The sequence below is a fragment of the Anastrepha ludens genome, chromosome 5 (assembly GCF_028408465.1).
Source record: "Anastrepha ludens isolate Willacy chromosome 5, idAnaLude1.1, whole genome shotgun sequence".
Lineage (NCBI taxonomy): Eukaryota > Metazoa > Arthropoda > Insecta > Diptera > Tephritidae > Anastrepha > Anastrepha ludens.
The window spans coordinates 62,788,885-62,810,044 of NC_071501.1; the positions used below are offsets into that span (position 1 = coordinate 62,788,885).

At 38.4% G+C, this 21,160-nt stretch overlaps 1 protein-coding gene across 2 annotated transcripts in view; it reads left to right on the forward strand.

The window, feature by feature from the left end:
* Window positions 1-21,160, forward strand: part of LOC128862806 (1-phosphatidylinositol 4,5-bisphosphate phosphodiesterase classes I and II) — a 75,177-nt gene that overhangs the window by 52,027 nt on the left and 1,990 nt on the right. Inside the window, exons 12-19 of one of the 2 annotated variants that reach the window (XM_054101555.1) lie at window positions 6,680-6,893; window positions 7,711-7,868; window positions 7,931-8,101; window positions 8,161-8,361; window positions 10,599-10,929; window positions 11,353-11,815; window positions 11,882-12,247; window positions 12,311-12,455. In XM_054101555.1, the coding sequence (XP_053957530.1) occupies window positions 6,680-6,893; window positions 7,711-7,868; window positions 7,931-8,101; window positions 8,161-8,361; window positions 10,599-10,929; window positions 11,353-11,815; window positions 11,882-12,247; window positions 12,311-12,455 (2,049 nt within the window). The remainder of the gene's footprint in view (window positions 1-6,679; window positions 6,894-7,710; window positions 7,869-7,930; window positions 8,102-8,160; window positions 8,362-10,598; window positions 10,930-11,352; window positions 11,816-11,881; window positions 12,248-12,310; window positions 12,456-21,160) is intronic. The other variant, XM_054101556.1, reaches the window with a different exon arrangement.

The following is a 21,160-nucleotide window of genomic DNA, read 5'->3' on the forward strand; positions in this document are numbered from 1 at the left end:
TTCGTTTGCAGGGAGAATCCTTAATTCTTGATGTTGCGATAGGACCAAGTTGATTGAAGCGATGAAATATCCGGAACGAAGGACCTCACTAACGATGAGCACAAATTCCTGTTGGTTATTTGTAGCGATGATATTGCGGCAAAAATTCCCAATTTAAAGTATGTTGCTTCTGATTCAAAATTACAATTTTTTCTCACATTTATTTTACAAAATGTTCCGTATTTATACACATTTCTTTACAAACAAAACCTACTTAATTCACAGAAAATTATAACAAATAACAAAAGTTGAAAAACATTAAAGTATTTTAACTAATATTAAATTGAACTCAACATACCGCCGCCCTTGAACTATCTGAATAAGTTCAAAATAAAATATTAAAAAGAAAATGAAAAGCCTTGAAAAACATTTACGATAAGTTATTAGTTTCTTCATGAAATAAATCTCCTTTCGTTGGCAAAAGGCAAAGTTTGACTATAGGGCGAATCAATTCGCCATGCGGTGTTTTCAACGTAACTACTCTTACGCGTCCATCGGTACCATGATGGCATTTGATCACTCGTGCAATCGTCCACTTCGTCGGAGGATTAGGTTCGTTGAATACAGCAACCACATCCCCTTCTTCAATGTTGCGTGAAGAACGAAACCATTTAGTGCGACGTTGTAAGCTCACGAGGTACTCGTCTCTCCAACGACGCCAGAAATGTTGTCTCATGGCAGAAATTGCTTGCCATCGCTGTCGAAGATTTCCACGAAACCCTTGACCCTCAGGTTCCGGTATTGACTTAAGCGGTTCACCGACTATGAAATGTCCGGGAGTTAAAACTTCTAAGTCACCAGCAGCTTCAGAGTTGTCACAGAGTGGGCGAGAGTTTACGCAAGCTTCTATTTCAGTCAAAAGTGTGTTGAACTCTTCGTATGATAGTGGAACTTCTCCTAATACGCGTTTTAAATGATACTTAACACGTTTGACTCCGGTCTCCCAGTAACCTCCCATATGGGGTGCAGCCGGTGGATTAAATCGCCATTCGATATTCGAGTCCGCAAAGAAAGAGCGAAGTTTAATATCAGCCATGCACTGTTGAAATGCAATGCGCAACTCCTTCTCGGCTCCAACGAAATTTGTACCGTTATCTGATGTCATGACCTTACAAAAACCTCGACGATTTGTGAACCTTTTAAACGCATTTAGGAAAGCTGGTGTTGACAGGTCACCAACAAATTCGAGATGCATCGCACCAGTGCACATACAAATGAACGAACAGATGTAGCCTTTGGTAGCCTTAGCTCCTCTTCCTTGGGTGAATTTGTAGAGGTAAGGTCCAGCGAAGTCAACAGCAGTGTGAGTAAAACAACGGGCGTAGGTTGTGCGAATGACAGGTAGATCACCCATGACTTGTGTGGTAAGATTGCGGTTCAAATAAGTGCATTTCACGCAATTATGGTATATATTACGGATCAAGCTACGAGCGCCGATAACCCAATAACGACGTTGCAAGACAGTTTGCATAATGCGGGGCCCAGCGTGCAAAGTGACCTTGTGTATTTCGCAGATTATTAACTTAGCAAGCGGACAATTCTTAGGCAAGATAATGGGATGCTTAACATCTGGAGCGACTTCATCATTTTTTATTCTTCCTCCAACACGTAGAACACAAGTCTCATCCAGAAAGGGCTGCAGACGCAAAAGACTACTGCGAAGTGGGATTGGTCTTTTAGCGCTGCAAAGAGAAATTTCATTAGAAAAATAAAACCGTTGCGTATACCTTATTAGGCGAAGTTCAGCTTCAAATAACTCTTGGCAACTCGGTGTACCAAAACGCTTTATAACATTAAGCCGTCTGTTAGCCCGAATGTTAGTCAAAAAGCGTAAAACGTAGGAAATAACTCGACGCAGCTTAGAATACGATGAGTATTTTGTCATCACGGACCAATAATCTGTAGAATTAGTCACATGAGCACGAATACTATTTCGTATGCCCAGCTCTGTAGTGTGCTCTTTAGATTTTTTCTGCTTCCATAATTGTTCAGTGCTTTTCAGGAAAATAGGACCAGCCCACCATAATTGATGACGTAATAATTCGGAGGGAGTTATACCTCTTGAAGCACAATCTGCAGGATTCTGTTCAGAACGAACGTGGTTCCAACATTCGGGAGGCAAAACTTCTTGAATATCAGCTACGCGGTTGGCTATAAATGTCACCCATCTGCTGGGGTGAGCTTGTAACCATGCCAATGTTATAGTAGAATCAGTCCAAGCGAAAAGCGGATAACGGATTTCAGACCAGCAGTGCAGCACGCTTCGCACTAGTTTAGCAGCAAGATGAGCGGCGCATAATTCAAGACGTGGCAACGTTGTCGGCTTAAGCGGAGCTACTTTGGTTTTCGACGAAATTAATGACACTGTAATGCTACCGTCGCTTTGTGTTGTTCGTGCATACAAGACGGCGGCGTAAGCGCGCTCGGACGCGTCTGCGAATACGTGCAATTGCGTAAATGACCCAGCTACTTCAGTACCAAACCAACGGTTCACCTTCAAATGTGCCAATTGCTTGAGCTCTATGCGATGCTCCAACCACTTCGTTGCGATAGACTCAGGAATGATATCATCCCAACCTACCTTAGTGCGCCATATGTCTTGAAACCAAATTTTTGAATTTATAGTAGCGGGAGCAAGTAGGCCCAGAGGATCGAAGAGCGTACTTGCATCTGATAGAAATATACGCTTGGTCAACTTAACTGGCGGTTCCCTCAAGTTAATAGTAAACGTGAGGTAGTCTCCTTCTGTGTTCCAGATAAGACCTAAAGCGTGAACATCCTTATCGTCGACAATATAATGTGATATGTTCGTAGATGCATTGGAAATGCTTGCGATTAGTTCAGCGCAGTTCGATGCCCACTTACGAAGTTCAAACCCCCCTTCCCTCAATATTTCGGAAATATTTTGCTGCAACAATCGAAGTTCTTCTTTACTAGATGCACCAGTAAGTAGATCATCCATGTAAAAATCCTTGAGAATAACACTAACAGCCCTAGCACAACCATTCGACGAATCTCTTGCCGTCTGTTGAAGTGATCGGACAGCTAGATGAGACGCAGCTGCCACTCCGTACGTTACGCGAACCATGCGAAAATCTTGGATAGGCAGGGATGGGTGGCTACGCCATACGATGCGTTGCAAATCGGCGTGTTTTAAGGATACACAGATTTGACGATACATTTTGGCGACATCTGCTGTTACAGCATAGCGGTGTGTTCTAAAGCGAAGTAAGATGGAGTATAAATCTTCCTGCAATTGAGGTCCTATAAATAATGCGTCATTCAGCGAATTTCCGGAAGTTGATTTTGCGGACGCGTTAAATACAACCCTCAATTTGGTCGTGGTACTACTTTCCTTTAAAACAGGATGATGAGGCATATAATACGTTGGATTCATAGTCTCTGACGTGACCTGCATATGTTTCATGTCAATAAGTTCATTCATGAATTCATTGTAGCGTAAACGAAGATCGGAGTCACAAGCGAGTCTTCTTTCAAGTCGTAACAAATTCCGGATAGCAAAGTTTCGCGACTCTCCCAGAGCTACATCGGGCTTCAGCGGCAATTCGACGACAAACCGTCCGTTAGGTTCCCTTCGATGCGTTGTTTCAAAATGGTCTTCACAGTAACGCTCCTCATGCGTAAGATACGTTTTTTGCGGAGCTTCCTCTAACTCCCATAACTTGTTCAATGCTCGATCCAAATGAACATCGCAATGTAACGACTGTAAGCGTGGCATATCAGACTCAGATCCATTCACGCTTCCAAACAGAGTCCACCCAAAGACCGTCAGTTGAGCCATAGGAGCTCCAGATGGACCCTTACGAAGTTCTGTACAGATCAGTTGATCCATAACGTCCATTCCAATCAATATATCGACCCGTCCAGGCTTCATAAAATGGGGATCGGCTAAAAACAAACCTCGGATATGTGGCCACGATGAAGTAGCTATAGTCTGTGTTGGCAAGTCGCTTGTAATTTTAGACAGAATTAACGTTTTGACAGTAAAGCATTGATTTGTAGAGAAAGAAGAAAGAGAAAGTGATACTTCACCTCTAGCTCGTCCTCCTTGCGCTGACCCAATTCCAGTAATGTTAACTTCAGATGTTGATCGCGGCAGGCCTAAGCGTTGCACACACGCTTCGGTTACAAAGGAAGCATGTGATCCAGAATCGAAAAGTGCACGTGCGGGCTGCCAATTACCAGAACAGTCGCGTACCTTCACTAATGCGGTGGATAACAGCACAACTCTTTCTACAGCTATGGGTGGATTGGAGCTCGAGTTCAAGCATGAAGAAACGCGTGGAACGTCGACGCTTGCTGGAAGTTCAAAAGCTTTTGCGCTTACCTTTGATGTGGCGTCAGCAGCGCATAACGAATGCGTCGCGTAATTGTTCACTGCGGTAACGGTCGTTGACTGCAAAGCACCGTGCAACAGAGTGTGATGACGTTGTTTACACATGCGGCAAGTGGAATCACTATTACAACGGTCTTTATAGTGACCTAAACTTAAGCAGTTGAAGCATATGCGACCTTGCTTCACGAACTGTGATTTTGTAGACAAGTCCAATTCACGAAATTTTTCACAACTGTAAATTTTATGAGGTCCATTACAATATGCACACACGTTACTTTGTTTTGATACCGTGTGGAACACATTTGTCGACTTGCTTGCTGATGCAGTTTTAACCTTAATTGGTACTGATGTTGTTGACGACGAAAACATCGATAACGATCGGCATCTTATCTCTAAAAATGTTATTAGTTGCTCAAAAGATGGAGGATCATCACTAACGAGCGATAACTCCCACTGCTTACGCGTTTCGAATGCCAACTTACTGACGACCTCATGTACCAACCAATCATCCCAAAACTCAATCGGACGACCCAACGCTTTAAGCTCGCGAATATGCTGTTGGAACGCATCAATTACACCTTTGATTGCGTCAGCATTGTCATGCGTAGCTCTTTTAATTTCAGCCAACGCGCGAAGGTGAGATTCCACAATTACACGAATAACCTTATACCGCGATGTTAATAGACCCCAAGCTTCAACGTAATTTGCGTCACATATTTTAAAACCACTGATAATTTTCAACGCGTCACCTTTCAAGCAGCTTCGGAGATAGTGCAACTTTTGTCCATCTGATAATGCAGAGTTATTATCAACTAACGAAGAAAACGCGTCGAAAAAACCAATCCATTCTGTAGAGTCACCGGAGAATGTGGGCAACTCCATTTTCGGTAAACGTATAACCGTGGACACAGATGCCTTTGTGGAGCTATCTTGCGAATTAGTACGACAATTTTTCACGCGGCTAAAGTTAGCTGAAGCTGTAGAGTACCAAGTTTCGGCTTGGATACGCACATTTTCTTCAATTTCAATAACATCGGCACCACACGTAATTTCTACAGCGTCTTGAGCAACGTTAAAACGAACCCACTGTTCACTCAATAACTGAAGGTAGCTTGCAATATTCTCTGCATCCATAGTGAATGCCTCATCAATACTTTTTGCCATATACCGTTTAATGGCATTGAGAGCGGAATCGCGCGTTTTAATAGAATTCGACATTTTTAATATGACAGAAAAGCAAACGACGGGTTTTTTTAGAATTTTCGCGATGTTAAATGCAGGAACGGCTGCACAAACGTACACACGATTTAATGCACAAAAATAATTTTCTTAATATTCGTTGCGCCTTTTGCTACGCGTATGTATGTACACAAGCGAATGCGTACATGCAAAAGGCAAGCGGAGTGACTATTATCCGGCTCGAAGGACCAAAAATGTTGCGGGGAGAATCCTGTATGCAGCTACAAAACTGTTGCGGGAAGAACCAATAATGTTGCAGGAAGAAATTGATGCGGGAAGAATCTTTGAAGGCGGCTATAAATTCGTTTGCAGGGAGAATCCTTAATTCTTGATGTTGCGATAGGACCAAGTTGATTGAAGCGATGAAATATCCGGCTCGAAGGACCAAAAATGTTGCGGGGAGAATCCTGTATGCAGCTACAAAACTGTTGCGGGAAGAACCAATAATGTTGCAGGAAGAAATTGATGCGGGAAGAATCTTTGAAGGCGGCTATAAATTCGTTTGCAGGGAGAATCCTTAATTCTTGATGTTGCGATAGGACCAAGTTGATTGAAGCGATGAAATATCCGGAACGAAGGACCTCACTAACGATGAGCACAAATTCCTGTTGGTTATTTGTAGCGATGATATTGCGGCAAAAATTCCCAATTTAAAGTATGTTGCTTCTGATTCAAAATTACAATTTTTTCTCACATTTATTTTACAAAATGTTCCGTATTTATACACATTTCTTTACAAACAAAACCTACTTAATTCACAGAAAATTATAACAAATAACAAAAGTTGAAAAACATTAAAGTATTTTAACTAATATTAAATTGAACTCAACACATTGGGAGGTTTGCCATTGCCTGCTGCAGGGCGACAGCTATAAAGAGAAACTTTTTCTATCAGTGGTAACGCACAAATCAATTCGGCTACGGCTGTCACCGTCTAATCCAAGTCGGTATAACAAGCTAATATCTCTGGCATTATGTTGTACATTGCAATTGATATATTACCGTAATTTGCCTTTAAATACCCCGTAAACTTTTCTTACTTAGCAAATTCGTCAGAATTCCAAGGATAGTACTGGCTCTTCCGATACGGATAGCTCAAGCGATGATGAGTCTATGCCAAATGCGACACCCAATCCTCCAGTTGACGTTGATCCAACAGCAGAAAAACCACAAAAGGAAACTGAAGCGGCCGCTGAACTCTCAGCGTTGGTTAACTATGTGGAACCAGTGCATTTCTACACTTTTGAAAATGCGGAAAGTAAGTTTAAACGGGAAATATATATATTATGTTTGTATGTATGCATTTATATGTAAGATGTTTGTTATAAGAAGGTTACCATACTTAAAAAATATTTATTTATTCAAACACATCTTGTTGCCCCCTTCAAAGTAATCTTCTTAGATATGGCACATTTGTTTTAGAGCTTTTTCCGCTTTCGAAGATATGTTTGGAACAGGGATAAAAAAAATGTAGTAGGCCAAATACAGTGGCGGAAGCATGGTTACGGTGTTATTACGGTTCCGATATTAAGAAATCACCAATCATAACAAAACTTATCTTACTCTGTCTGTTCAACAACTTGATAATTTGAAAGTTGTAGAGTTTTGCCGTTCGCGTACTTTCGGTACTTGGGGAAGTTTAGAGCACAAAGTGATAGTTGACTTGAAATACTTTAAAAGTTTTTACTATCGTAAAATTGAGAGCAAGAAAAAAGTTTATTAAAGACAATTGCAATTTAATCAATCAAAGCGTCAAACTGATTTAAAAATCATGGTAAGAAATTCAAGAGAGAGTACGTTTAATATTGTGCGTTAGTGATAAAGGAATGCTAAAGTTTAGTAGACAAAATTGATCCATTAAGGCAAGGTATCTGCAAAAATGCCTGTCTTTGTGAAATGTGTTCTACATACCTATATGCTTAACTAAACAATATCCCAACCAGTTGTTATTACGACTTGTAAATTTTCGCAAATTTTGCGTTTACGTCCTTTTGTAAAGTAAACTTTTTTTAACAAACCTCCTCGTATAGAGTATACATACATTAAACATCAAAAACTCACTACCACTTCCATAGAAAAAAATAGGTGCTACGAAATGTCTTCATTTGATGAAAAACAAGCCACTGCGCTGCTCAAAGAGCGTCCAATCGAATTTGTGAACTACAATAAGCACCAGCTTTCCCGAGTTTACCCAACTGGTACCCGCTTCGATAGTTCTAATTTTATGCCACAGGTTAGCTAAACTTTCCGAATGCTTTACACTAAAATTTACTGCTGTTTACCCTTTATGTAAAGCTCTTTTGGAATGCCGGCTGCCAGCTAGTTGCTCTCAACTATCAGACTTTAGATTTAGCTATGCAATTGAATTTGGGTATCTTCGAGTACAATGATCGATCGGGCTATTTGTTGAAGCCAGAATTTATGCGACGCACCGATCGGCGTCTGGACCCTTTCGCCGAGAGTACGGTACTTTTTCTTTAGATAATTTATGCACTATGAAGGGATTGTAAATTATTTCTTTCCAGGTTGATGGGATTATTGCTGGTACTGTGTCTATAACAGTGTTGTCTGGTCAATTTTTAACGGATAAGCGCGTTGGCACATATGTTGAGGTGGATATGTTTGGTCTGCCGGCTGATACTGTGAGAAAGCGATTTCGCACGCGAATCGTGCGTGATAATGGTTTAAATCCAGTTTTTGACGAGGAACCTTTTGTGTTCAAAAAGGTATGTTATGCTCATATTTCTTTTTTTAAATAGGCCTTTTTAAAAATAAAAATAATAAAAATCTTATTGTGGCAAAAGCCATTTGATTTTGTGGACAGTTCCATATGGTACATATGGTACTATAGGAGGTCAGTACAAGCTTTTTGAATAGCTTCATTGTTTGCAAGTGATTGTTTATTTTTCCAAAGAGATAAAAGTCGAGATTTCAATTTCAATTCAATTTATTTGTTTTTGTTATACATATTAAGACAAAGTCTTCTTATAGTTCTAGAAAACGAGGATGCTATACATACTATTAAAATTATAGGCCAAAACTTAGTATAGTAAGTGAAAAAAAGAGAAAGATGGTGGAAATGAAAGAAGGGAAGTGAAGGGAAATGGTAGAATAATTTTAAGAAATTTAAGACAAAAGCCGTCCGCCCATATAGCATTAGATTTTACAGTATGTACACACTGTATTAAATCCATATCTGTTGCAGGTACAATTCACACTCACCGTCATCAGCATGCTCTCGTAAAGGAACTTTTATAGGTATGTCGAGTGGAGCCCTGTTAGATGCTAGAAAGTGGGTATTTAAGATTTCTGGGTCCAAACTGCACACGGGCTTATCCTCTCCTGAGACACCTAAGGATTTAAGGTTTTTCCATAGGACTTTCGAAGGTAAACTATCATTGAGCTACCTTTGTGCCCTTTTGGCATCTCTAGTGCTTGCGGTTACTTTATTTCTTGCAACACATATTTTTGCCACGAGAGTGTTTCTATCATTTTTACATTTCTTATATGCTTTACTACGCTCACTAATTAAAGACAATACCTCACGTGTAAACCATGGTTTCCTGTTTCCATGGACTTTATCTTTACGCATCGGAACAAACCTATCAAATAGATGACTGACTAAAGCATTGAAATGTTGCAGTTTTTCATTCACAGCTGTGAATAACCAACACATATTCCAATTAAGGTCGGCAGGCTCCTTACTTAAGAGATCATGCTGAATAAGCTAAAAATCTCTAAAAAATAACTCTTTTACTTAATTTTGTCTGTTGAACTGGATGTTGTAGGATAAGAATAACAACTCGTGGTCAGAAACTCCTGCCATAGGAAGCAGATCAATGTAACTAACGTAATCTCTGTCACTGACGCAAAATACATCCAAAAAAAATGGTTTGTAGTGGAGTGCAAAGCGAGTAGCATATTCATTGTTTACTGAACTTCTTAATGATTGGAAACTATCTATCAAACTCCTGGAAGAACAATTATCACTCAGAAGCTCTACATTTAAATCACTACACACAATAATGTGTTCATAGAAAATGTTGAATTCCGCTTATTTATCAAATATCACTGAGAGGTAATTTCTATTGCTAGACATTGCATCTAGACATTTGGTATTATTATCATAAAATTCAACAAAAATGTATTCGACTTCCTGCAAATGATCTGATCTGCAGGTCTCTTTCCACTTAAGTTTTCGTTGTTTTTTTCATCGAGTTTTCGTTGTCCTATCACATCTAATAATAATGTATTCGCACAGAGAATATACATTATTATCAATATACTCTTTGAACCATGTCTCTGTAATACATATTAAGTCAATGCTCAAATTATCAAAAACAAAATTTAGATAGTCAATTTTTTTAGCATTCAAACTTCGCGCATTCAACTGACAGACATTAAACCCATTGTAGGGATTAGAAATGAGTTTAAGCATTCCTCTTGCATGTTCTTTGTCTACTTGTTTTGCTATTACATTACACATTGACACTTTTATGGTTGGGAGGATACGGAAGGTGGAGGAATTTAAATAAAGCTAGGGGATGATGAAATAGATAGGAATGAAATCAAAATAAAAAAGGTTACATTGCAAAGCAAAGAATATGAAAAGCAGAAATGAAATGAAAGAAATATGAATGAAATGAGATTAAAATAAAAATGATTACAATGCAAAGCAAAGAATTTGGAAAACGTAAATGACAAATAGGAGAATAAACTTAACGCAGATATAACATTATCAATATAACGCAGACTAAAAGTCGTACGGTATCAAATCAAGCGTAAATCAAGAAATCCAAAGCAATCGAAAATCCATCGAATTTTGAGTTCAAGTTCTAATAAGTGAAGATTTTGGCATATTTTTGAGAAATTCACGCGTAACTTAAAAAGCTCTAAACATACTTATTATATATAAGTATATTTTAGAAACTACCTTGTGTTTTTTACGAATTACCACTTACAGGTGGTGCTGCCCGAACTAGCCAACATACGCATCGCGGCCTATGAAGAGGGAGGTAAATTCCTTGGGCATCGCGTTCTTCCCGTTATTGGATTGTGTCCTGGGTATCGGCATGTGAATCTTCGAACTGAATCGGGACAACCAATAACACTTGCATCCCTCTTTCTATATATTGTGGTTAAAGACTATGTGCCAGACGATCTGTCCAATTTCGCCGAAGCATTAGCCAATCCGATTAAATATCAAAGCGAACTCGAGAAGCGGGACAAACAATTGGCAGTGTTGACCGAGGGTACCGAACTGATATCATCAGAGGAGGATATAACAAGCTCATGTAAGTAGTATATCGCAAGCTTCAGTTAGATACTAGTCGACGATCAAGAAATTAGTATTATCGGTGAAGGCCAAGCTCTAATAATTAATAAATTTAATAAATAAATTTTCTTATGATGAGTTCAAGTATAATACTTTGAGTTTATTTCGTTCTTTGGTTACCTGAACTATTATTTTCTATTTATTTTTTACTTATTTTAATGTCCTTCCATCTACTGTTGGTTACTGGGCACTTCAATATCCCTCGCCCCAATCCCTCTTCTCTTGCATACTACCACCTTTCTATCAACAACTTTTTATCTACACTCGACCATCACGCTCAATAACAACACTTACACACCCAAACACCTCGGTTTGCATTCAACCTCCTCCCTCGTTTCCTTGCTACCTTTTCGGCTGCGTCCATTAAACTTGACAAGCAAAGTCGTTTTTGTACAAGTAGGTGGCCAGAAGAAAGAGCTACGTCCAGTTGAGTCTACGACAATGAGCCCGAAGCATCGAGCTAGCATTACAGCCACTACCGCGATCGGTGTAGAAGCATCATCACCACCTGATCAAGATAATGCGGATGCCGGAAACGCTGGTGGGCCAGGATTCACACATCAGCATTCGCTAGATTCATCTGCTCAAACATCTATTCGGCAAGTGGAGTCGTTACAGTTCGATGTAGGCGTGATGTGTGCGGATCCGCTGGATAAGATACTAGATCACAAGATGGTACGTGAAAAGCTGCTTGAGATGGAAAAGAAGTTGGAGTCGCTGCGTAAAAAGCACGATAAGGAAAAGATCAAAATTGTCATACACAAGTCCAGTCCACTGGATGGAAACAAAAGGCCAATGTTCAACATTGCCAGCAAACTGAAGAAACGGCTTAGCAATAAGAGTCTGTAAGTGTGCCTAAGTGTGTGTCCGCACTTGAGTGTCCAATGTTTTTCATATTGTATTTACTTTAGCGATATTGGCATTGAGGTGCCACCCTGTGTGCCAGATATTGCGGATATCAATGAGGACTCATCTGACGCAGCAGCTAGTAGTGGGGTAGAAAACTCATCACTGGGGTCACGCTCGCTACAAGAGCGAATGCTTGCCTCGTGCCGAGAAAATTTATTACAGTACCGTTGTATTCAGGAGAAATACCATGAGATAATCTATGAGTTAGCGGACAAGGTTTTGCGTAATTCACAGGCAAACCAAATGAAACAATTGAAAGTCTCCCTTGATCGAGTAACCTCTGAGGTAATGCATCAACTGCAGGAGGCGCGTCGAACCGAAGTGAAAAACTTGTCATCCGTGCATCGTGATCGTGATGAGTTGATTAGGTGAGTCAACATATTTATGTCCAAATTATTTTTACACTAAATTGTGCTCTACTGTTTTAATAGAATGAAGCGTGAAGTAGCCAGTTCGGTAGTGGAACGTGGTGTTGCAGAGCGAGTACGTTTAAAACAGACTTTCGATAAACGTACCGATGATCTGCAAAAGCAACACGAATTAGTGCGGAATGCTCTGATGGAACACCGGAACAAGGTAACATTTGTTTAAGTATTGCTATTTATAGCTGACCACATCGAAGAAGTGTCTCGAAGAGCACTACGCCAAATAACAATTTAACTTCCGTTGGACCAGATTATTTAATACGAAATATAAAAAAAAAACGGAAGTCTACTAGCTCAGGTGGGCTCTTGCCAATTAAAGTAAATTTTAATCACATGGATTACCAGAAAGAACTTAGAGATACCTAGGCTTTGTTATAACATATTATGTCAAATGCAAGTATTTATTTAATAATGGTGAAAATTTTATTATAGTTTCCTAACTCCAGTTGGCCGCCGTAGCCGAAAGGGTTGGTGCGTGACTACCATTCGGAATTCACAGATAGAACGTAGGTTCGAATCTCGGTGAAACACCAAAATTAAGAAAAATATTTTTCTAATAGCGGTCGCCCCTCGGCAGGCAATGGCAAACCTCCGAGTGTATTTCTGCCATGAAAAAGCTCCTCATAAAAATATCTGCCGTTCGATTTCCATTTGTGGAACAACATCAAGACGCACGCCACAAATAGGAAGAGGAACTCGGTCAAACACCCAAAAAAGGTGTACGCGCCAATTATATATAAATATATATATAACTCCAGTTTCCTTGCTCTTAGTAGAGCTATATCTCGAATAAAATATTGAGCAATTAGCATCACTCTTTTAAATGATCTTTCGAAATTAATAATATTTTTAAATGTTCTTAATATTGTTCTGTATTAAAATTCGAACTACTTTTCTGATTTTAAGCTACAAATAGAAAAGCCGAACTGATTAAATATATTGTACATATATTGATAATTAAGACCCAATGTCGAGCGCTGAAATATTTAATATATAACCCTGTCTTGGTTTGTTTAATGTTTCATAAACATCACTACTGATTATATTTCCATCAATATATATGGTGTTTTGCATTATATCGTCTTTAGAACAAATCGTGTTCACTTTCCTCACAGGGTCGTTTGATTTCTTTATTTTGCTTTGCAATCTTTTGCGATATGCCCAAAGAGTTGCAACTGAAGCACTTGTGCCCTTTTCTTTATTTTCACATGCCCTTTTTTGCCACAATTAAAACACACCAATTCATTTGCATTCTTCCTTACATTCTCTTCACGGCGACTTGAGTTTTCACCACTAGTTTTGTCTTTTTCAGACATTATATTGTAAAATCTCAATTTCTCTTTAAAGTCACTCATATTTTGTGCACCATTCAAAATCGTTTTGTTTTTCTCTTTTATGTCTATACACATATTGCATGAGCGCGTCGGAGAACGCCTTGATGGCTAATACCGTATGTTGCAAATTGATATCAGATCGGCCTGAGTCAAATTGCTTTCGACATATTTCATTTTTCCAGCACATTCTTCGCTCTGCTCATTTAAATTAAAACCGGCAAACTCGCGCAGTTGACGTCGATTGCCTCTGTCACCTTCGCTACCGAACACGAATTTATGTAGTGCGACGATACTAGGCTTTTTACACACGCGCAGACCCTCACTTATTTTATCATTTAAACATGCCATTTCACTTTTTCACTAGGACGAACCCCCAAAATGTGGGAAAATTCAAGTTACAAATATAGTTTATTAGTATTATTTTACAAAGTTCAAAGTAGCAATGTTTTATAAAAAAGATATATAAATTGAAATTAAATTAAATTAAATTATTGGTCGGTGAGGAGCCGCGGACCCGATACCGTGACTCTTCTCGTCTGTACTCGTTGCAAAACTGCAAAACTTCTTTCTCGTCTTTTGCTCGATGCTGTGGCGCCACAAGGCGACACAAGTATGGGTTGCCACCTTACTCCAGTCCATTCCCACATATATATAATTTAAGATGTTTTTCCCAAAATACCACGCGTCCTAGCCACTTCCTTAAATACCTCCTCTTCGGTTAAATCTCATTCAAATAAACTAAATATTTATTTCCAAAATGCCTTCGTCATTAGGACGAAGTAAAAATCTTTTTCGTGGAATTTGATAACTATGAGACCTCATTGAGACCTGACCGAATTCTGATTTGCGTGGGAGCCAACATGTATAATGGTTTTCGTAAGGATAGTGATTCTGCACAAATTGGTATCTCAAGAGGTGACGGAATTCTAATAGGGCCAACTCTGTGTTCTTGCACCTGGCGTTTCAGATATTTTTATTTGTGTATCACATCTTCTGCCGACAAATGCTGATTCGTTGTATAAATCTCACATAAGCACCTAAAGAGCTTTAGTATCTTAGATATTAAAAATATATTTTCCAAAAAATATTAACGGTTTTGCAGAATCTTATTTAAGTAGTAACAATGGAATTCCTAACTAAGGGCCCATTTTTGAACTGTCGAATGTTTCTAAACTATTTGAATACATAGTTAAGCAGAATATATACTCCTCAGACAACTACCTCATCTCTAACAATTGGCTTCATGACTGGGAGGTTCACAGTCACTAATCTTGCTGTTTTTTTTTTCAAAGTCTTGCACGTCTTCTGCCTTTAATGATAATCTGCAAGTTGACACTATAGTATAATACCAACTTTGCTAAGGCATTTGACAAAGTTAGTTAAATTTGTCTATCTCGGATAAATTTGTATCTCTCCTATCGTAACTGTGTACATAGTTGTTGTCTCATATTCTTTTGGAGCTTCGTCTGGTGCTCCCCAAGATACTATTTTCTGTCTACTCTTTATTATTTTTATGAATGCTTACGTATTATATTATCTTTTATATGCGGACGATTCGATTAACTTCCAAACTTATATTAATAGCGTTACTTTGTGGTGTCATAAAAACTGTCTGCAACTTAATATGAGTAAATGTTTCCTTGTTTCTTTTTCAAAATTTCGTACCCCTTTCTTCACTTCCTATTCTATTGGCAGCTCTCGTCTCTCTGCTTTGACTGAGATCTCCGAACTTTTTGTCTCAATTCAATGTAATTAATCTAGACTTGAGCTTAGCTTAAGTTACGTAAGAACTTAAAGATGTGCTTCCGATTTAAAATACATAGGCCCCTATTATGAGCAACATTCGATCTTCGACTGTAGTCGAAAGTGCTGATCGAACGAATTTTCATTTGGTATTATGGGGCTCATTCGTTGAAGAATAGGACTATTGTGAATTTCGATCGCTCGACGCATTTACAATAGATAATTTTTCTCAGCTGATACAGCAAATCAAAATAAAAGAAAAACCGATTGTGTTGAAATTCTTTGCTAACAACAATTTTAAAAGTTAAAAAAAGTATTTTTTGTGAAATGAGTACAACGGAGTTGTGGTTCGACGATTCAACGCTCGATGAAAGATTAGTGGAACTAGCTAGATGTAGAAAACAGCTGAGGGGCGCATCCAACCCCCTTGAAATGGCTTCCACTGAGCAAGTTTAGTATTTTCAAAATGTGTTGACGTACATAATATTACAGAAATTTCCTTACAGTTTTTTAAAGAACTTTAGATTATCTAAAGAGCCGTTTATGAACCTACTGTCCAGTACAAAAAACCAGTTGCAGCAGTGCACCCGAACCAAGAGCTCTTCCCTATTCTCCAAAAAAAGCAACACAAATTATAAATGTGTGTGCAGCTTTGCACAACATTTGCTTGTTTTATAATGTTCAACTTCCGGATGAAGAGTTATCCGATGAGACCCTCAACGATGATGCTGAAGATATTAAAGTGGAGCCAAATAACGGAGAAGCAGAAAACATAAGAAATGAAATTCTTAGAATATTATAGAAAAATCTAAAAAGTATTAAATAGAAACCTTTACGCCACAGTTTCTGTTTTATTTTTGTTATAAATTTTCTTTATTCAATTATTCGTCATTTGAAAAAAATATGTATTTCAGTTCCTCTACGTATTTCAGCCCATACCTGCCAAGGGAAAATAAAAATGTATTTCTATAAACATCTCAAAAAAAACATTATTAACCTTAATCCATTTTGCTGCCGTTCTAACTGGTGGTCCCAAGCAATTCAGCTCCGTTGTAAATTCCTCCCAAAATATTAACAAATATTAACATATTCCTGCATAATATTAACAAAATTAGTATATATTTATTATTTGGTTACTATAAAACAATAAATAATCGCAAACAACTTACATTTTAACAAGTTTTCCCACAATACGCTCCACAATCGAAAGCAAAATTGCATTCGACTCTAAATTCGGTATACAACGAAAATTTCGACAGGCATGCACCGCTCATAATACCAAATTGACATTCGATTTTCGATCTTCGACAACGAACGAATATCGAAGATCGAATGCAACTCATAATAGGGGCCATAGATTCGGTTTTCGTTACGCGTTTAATCAAATGCTCTTTTTGTATATATAGTAAATTAATAAAAACGCGGTGTTTTTTTTTAGGTTGCGGCGATAACAATCGCCTCTATTCAAAATTAAATAAAGAATGACCAAATTTTTTACAATTTCTACAATATTTATATTGCAACTAATCCTGTGCAGCCCTCGGGAAGGCTGTTATCCCTAGAGGGCGCGTCCCCAGATAGTGGGAGAACCATACAGGTCGATGTACGGAACGTGCTGTTCAATCGTGTAACTTGCCATGATGATTTGGCATAAACACCTGAATAATAAACAAAAGATTTGACAGATGTCACCAAAACAAAATGGCTGCCACAGGGCGCCAAAATCGACCCGCGCCAATTGAAAAACGTTTGCGTTAATGAACACTCATTTTGATAATAAAATTTTATCATTTGAACGTGCTGTTCAATCGTGTAACTTGCCATGATGATTTGTCATAAACAACTAAATAATAAGCAAAAGATTTGACAGATGTTACCAAAACAAAATGGCTGCCACAGGGCGCCAAAATCGACCCGCGCCAATTGAAAACCCCTATACTAGCTTCCATCTACATGGCACATGATCGGCCAGCACCGCCCGAACAGGCTCGTCGGCTTGTGCTTCAAACTAAGAACAAAACCCTGCTACTCGGATGCGACGCCAACGCGAGGCACTCTTTATGGGAGGAGTCCTTAGTGAGGTGAGTCCATTTACAATTTTATTATTAATACGGTATGTAACAGAGGTAATACTCCCACCTTCACCTTTTCTAGTACGGAGTACTTTAAGGAATGGGCGGTAGTTATTGATGTTACTTTACTCTCTGAAAACGTTCAGTAGGGATAGATAAATGGAGGGTCTCCAAAAAAAAGTTTTTTTCGGATCATTGCTTGATCCTTTACGAGATGTATCTGAGGGGGGATACACCCTTACCACCGTATTGAAATCTATTAAGAACTAACTGGAAAATGTTCAAAAATGTAGTAAATAATAGATTAGGAAGGATTCCGATCAACCAAATCACTCTCACGGAAAACCTTGAGAGTAAGGTTACAACATTGGAGAAGACATTCAGTAGGGTCTACAAAACGTTGTGCCCGTAAATATAGCAAAAAATGCTATCTTCCTTGGTGGAGCAATGCGCTCTCCAAATTAAGGGAAGAAGCCAGAACAAATTTTAATCTCAGCTACTCAACAGGTAATTGGCAACTGTACAAAGAAAGTCGGAGACAGCACAAGAAGGCAACTAGGGCCGCCAAGACAGGGAGCTGGAGAGATTATTGTTCTTCAATCGAATCTACCAGAGATTCTGCGATGCTCAGCCGTATTTTATCCCAAGATTATTCAATGGCTTCTTGCGTAAAGGGCCTAGATGCCATTTAGATTTCTACGGCAGAAGAATCTCTAGAAATTCTTGTGAACACTCATTTTCCGGGATGTAGCGCTCACGATAGCGATGTTGTAATAGTCACAAAAGAGAAGGTTGCATGGGCAATGAAATCATTTTCACCCTTCAACTCTTCGGGGATCTTTCCTAAGAAGGAAACTCTTGATACGGGATCTTTCCTAAGAAGGAAACTCTTGATAGTATTCTACCATGGCTAATTGAAATTTTCAAACCATGCTTAAACCTTGGAGGCAGCGTTCATGAGGTAATCCAAACAATCTCTATTAAACCCACACTATACCATGGAAGTTTTCCTAGACATATGTAGGTATATATAAGACGCATTTAATAACGTTAGCACTGAAGCTATCAAACGTGCGTTAATAGACTTAAGGGTGAAATTGTATCAGCAATTGGTTCATCTCTATGCTAGAAACCAGGATCATTAGAGCTAATAAAAATCAAAATAACTGGACCCTCTTAGTTACGGGTATTCATCAGGGGGGACGATATTTCGATCGTCATATACGCTGTTATAATCATATTTTATTATTTTGATTGATTAATTTCTTTCCACTCTTTATATAATATAGGTAAACTTGGTGCAGATAATTTATAATAGGTTTCGAATGAGATGTGCGCATTGTGATCGTATTTCCTATGGCTTGTGTGGTATTGGGTTTTCTCGAATTTCTCTTGAGTGTTTCAGTGCAGATCTAAAAGAAGCCGCTACTTTATGATGGGTAGTCGTATTACAGGCGACTTGGGTGGTGTTGGTTTCTCCTAAGTTAGCTTATATTACATTGACTTGTTTGTCATATTAAAAGACTTGAGTGTATCCAAAAGGTATGTCTTCGTTTCGCCCTACGATCTTTGAATTTTCTGGACCCAATCTTATCGATAGACATAAACTAATCAACTTAAAATTTATAAAAATACAGTTACTTCTAAATTGTTATATTAGTTATCGTAGTTTAAGCACTGTTAATTGGCTGTACGTAAACACTTGTTACATAAAACTTGAATAAACAAATAAATATAATGTAAAGTCAGACAATTTCGTTTATTTGTATTTTTTTCATAAATACTAGTTACTTTAGTAAGTAGCAGCTGCGATGAAATCACTGATTATAAGCATGGGCTGCAAATACATTATAAAAACATTTCGGATCTTAGAGCAAAATCAAAGAAAATTATTCATTACAGTGCAGAGGAGACTTAGACATTTTTGTCATTGTAGACTCTTGGTTCAATTTAGATTTCTACGATAGTGATATTTTGACAAAAATTGGTATAATGTGTTCCGTAAATATTGCGTTTCCGTTAAAACTGGTGTGGGCATCCTGCTCTGAGGAACTTTGTTGTTCACAGATTATTGTTTGTTATCCGATGTCTGCTAGCCAGCTGAAGTAGTTCTTCATTTCGAAAGGTTCCGAAAGCATTTCGATGTCTATTTTCTTTTCGACTATTGATTGCCTGAGTAAGTCCTGAGCAGCTTTGCAGTTGAGTTGCAAAATTCTCATCGCCTGATTTTGCCCACTACCATTTTGTACCGTGGGAATTTTTTGCTGTCAGCCTTCTGTGCTTCAGCGGCATTTTTCTGCATTTCCGCATCTTGCTGCCAGATGACCGTCCTCACCGTAGATATCCTTTCCCATGTTTCGGGCGCAGGGTTGCTAGTTGTCGGAGTTTGCACACTGTTTTGCTGTCTACTGTTTGCCCTCAAGATAATCACTAGCTGCTGCTGGTGGCTTGTCGGGGTACCTGATATGCTACCATGCCCATGCTAAAAGGGCCCCTACTCTTAGTTAATGTGTGTATGTAGTTCCCGTAAGCCCTATGGCTATCTATGAAAACGGGGATCCAGACTAGGGTTGACACAGGTCCTTGTGGTGTTCAGAGCCAGACTTCGAACCGGGACTAATAGAGAGTTTTCTCAACCCAATCTACATAGTCAATTAAGGGGTTATACGCAGTTATGAAGCAAATAAAAGACGGGTTGTCAAGGATTTATCCTGAAGAAACTTCAGAATATTTTAATTTGAAAATTTTTGGCGGTTATAAAAGCATCCTTCAAGAACGTAACAAAATTTTTTATTTATGAAAATGTTGATTATAGAGCGCGCTGCAGGCGATTTCTGGAACCTCCTTTAAAAAAAGACGATTTACGGTGTACATCGTAACTCAGGATTGGATTATCTGAAATCAAAAAACCAAACAAATTTTGTTAATATATTAGATTATCTAGTAATTAATCGTTCGGCTAATCAAAATAGTGAATTTTCACAAAATGGCAGCTTTTAAAAGAAATGATTTCGATTTTTACGTTAAAATTTGGCCGTAAATTGATTATAAAATGGAAAATAAGTATCAGATTTACAAACGGAACGATTAATTACTAGAAAATGTATCTTTAAAGATTGAGTTAAAACGGTTGATCGATCAAACAAGCCGTTTTCGAGATATCGTGTACACCGACTTGAAAAATGCCGTTTTGCCTTAAAACGTGCCGAGGCATCTCTACATATTTAGGTATAACTCCGAAAGTATTGCTTAGATCTACTTCAAATTTCGTGCGTATACTTTTGAATATATGTACATTACAAAAATGCAATAAAAAAAATCGATTTTTTTGAAAGTCATAACTGCGTATTACCCCTTAAGACTACGCGCTTCGATTGCTCTATGAGACCTGCCAAGTTTTATTAGCAACATGCATTTTATTTGCCGTCTAATGTTTCTAGCAAGATGGATTGTTAAAAGGGAAGAAACGTTAGGATGAAAATTGAAGAAATGTAAACAAACAAATTTATTAGCATCGCCCCAGAAGCAATTGGGGAATTTTGATAAGCAGTGTTTTTAACCAGCATTTGGATGGTTTTTCATTTTACATTTATATGTATAGAAATTGAAACAGCTCATCTATTTGTTTGTTCGAAATAAACTTTCTTTCATGCTTTGTTTTACTTAGCACTGTTTTGTTTTTTTCGGCATTTTTCAACCTCCTCGTG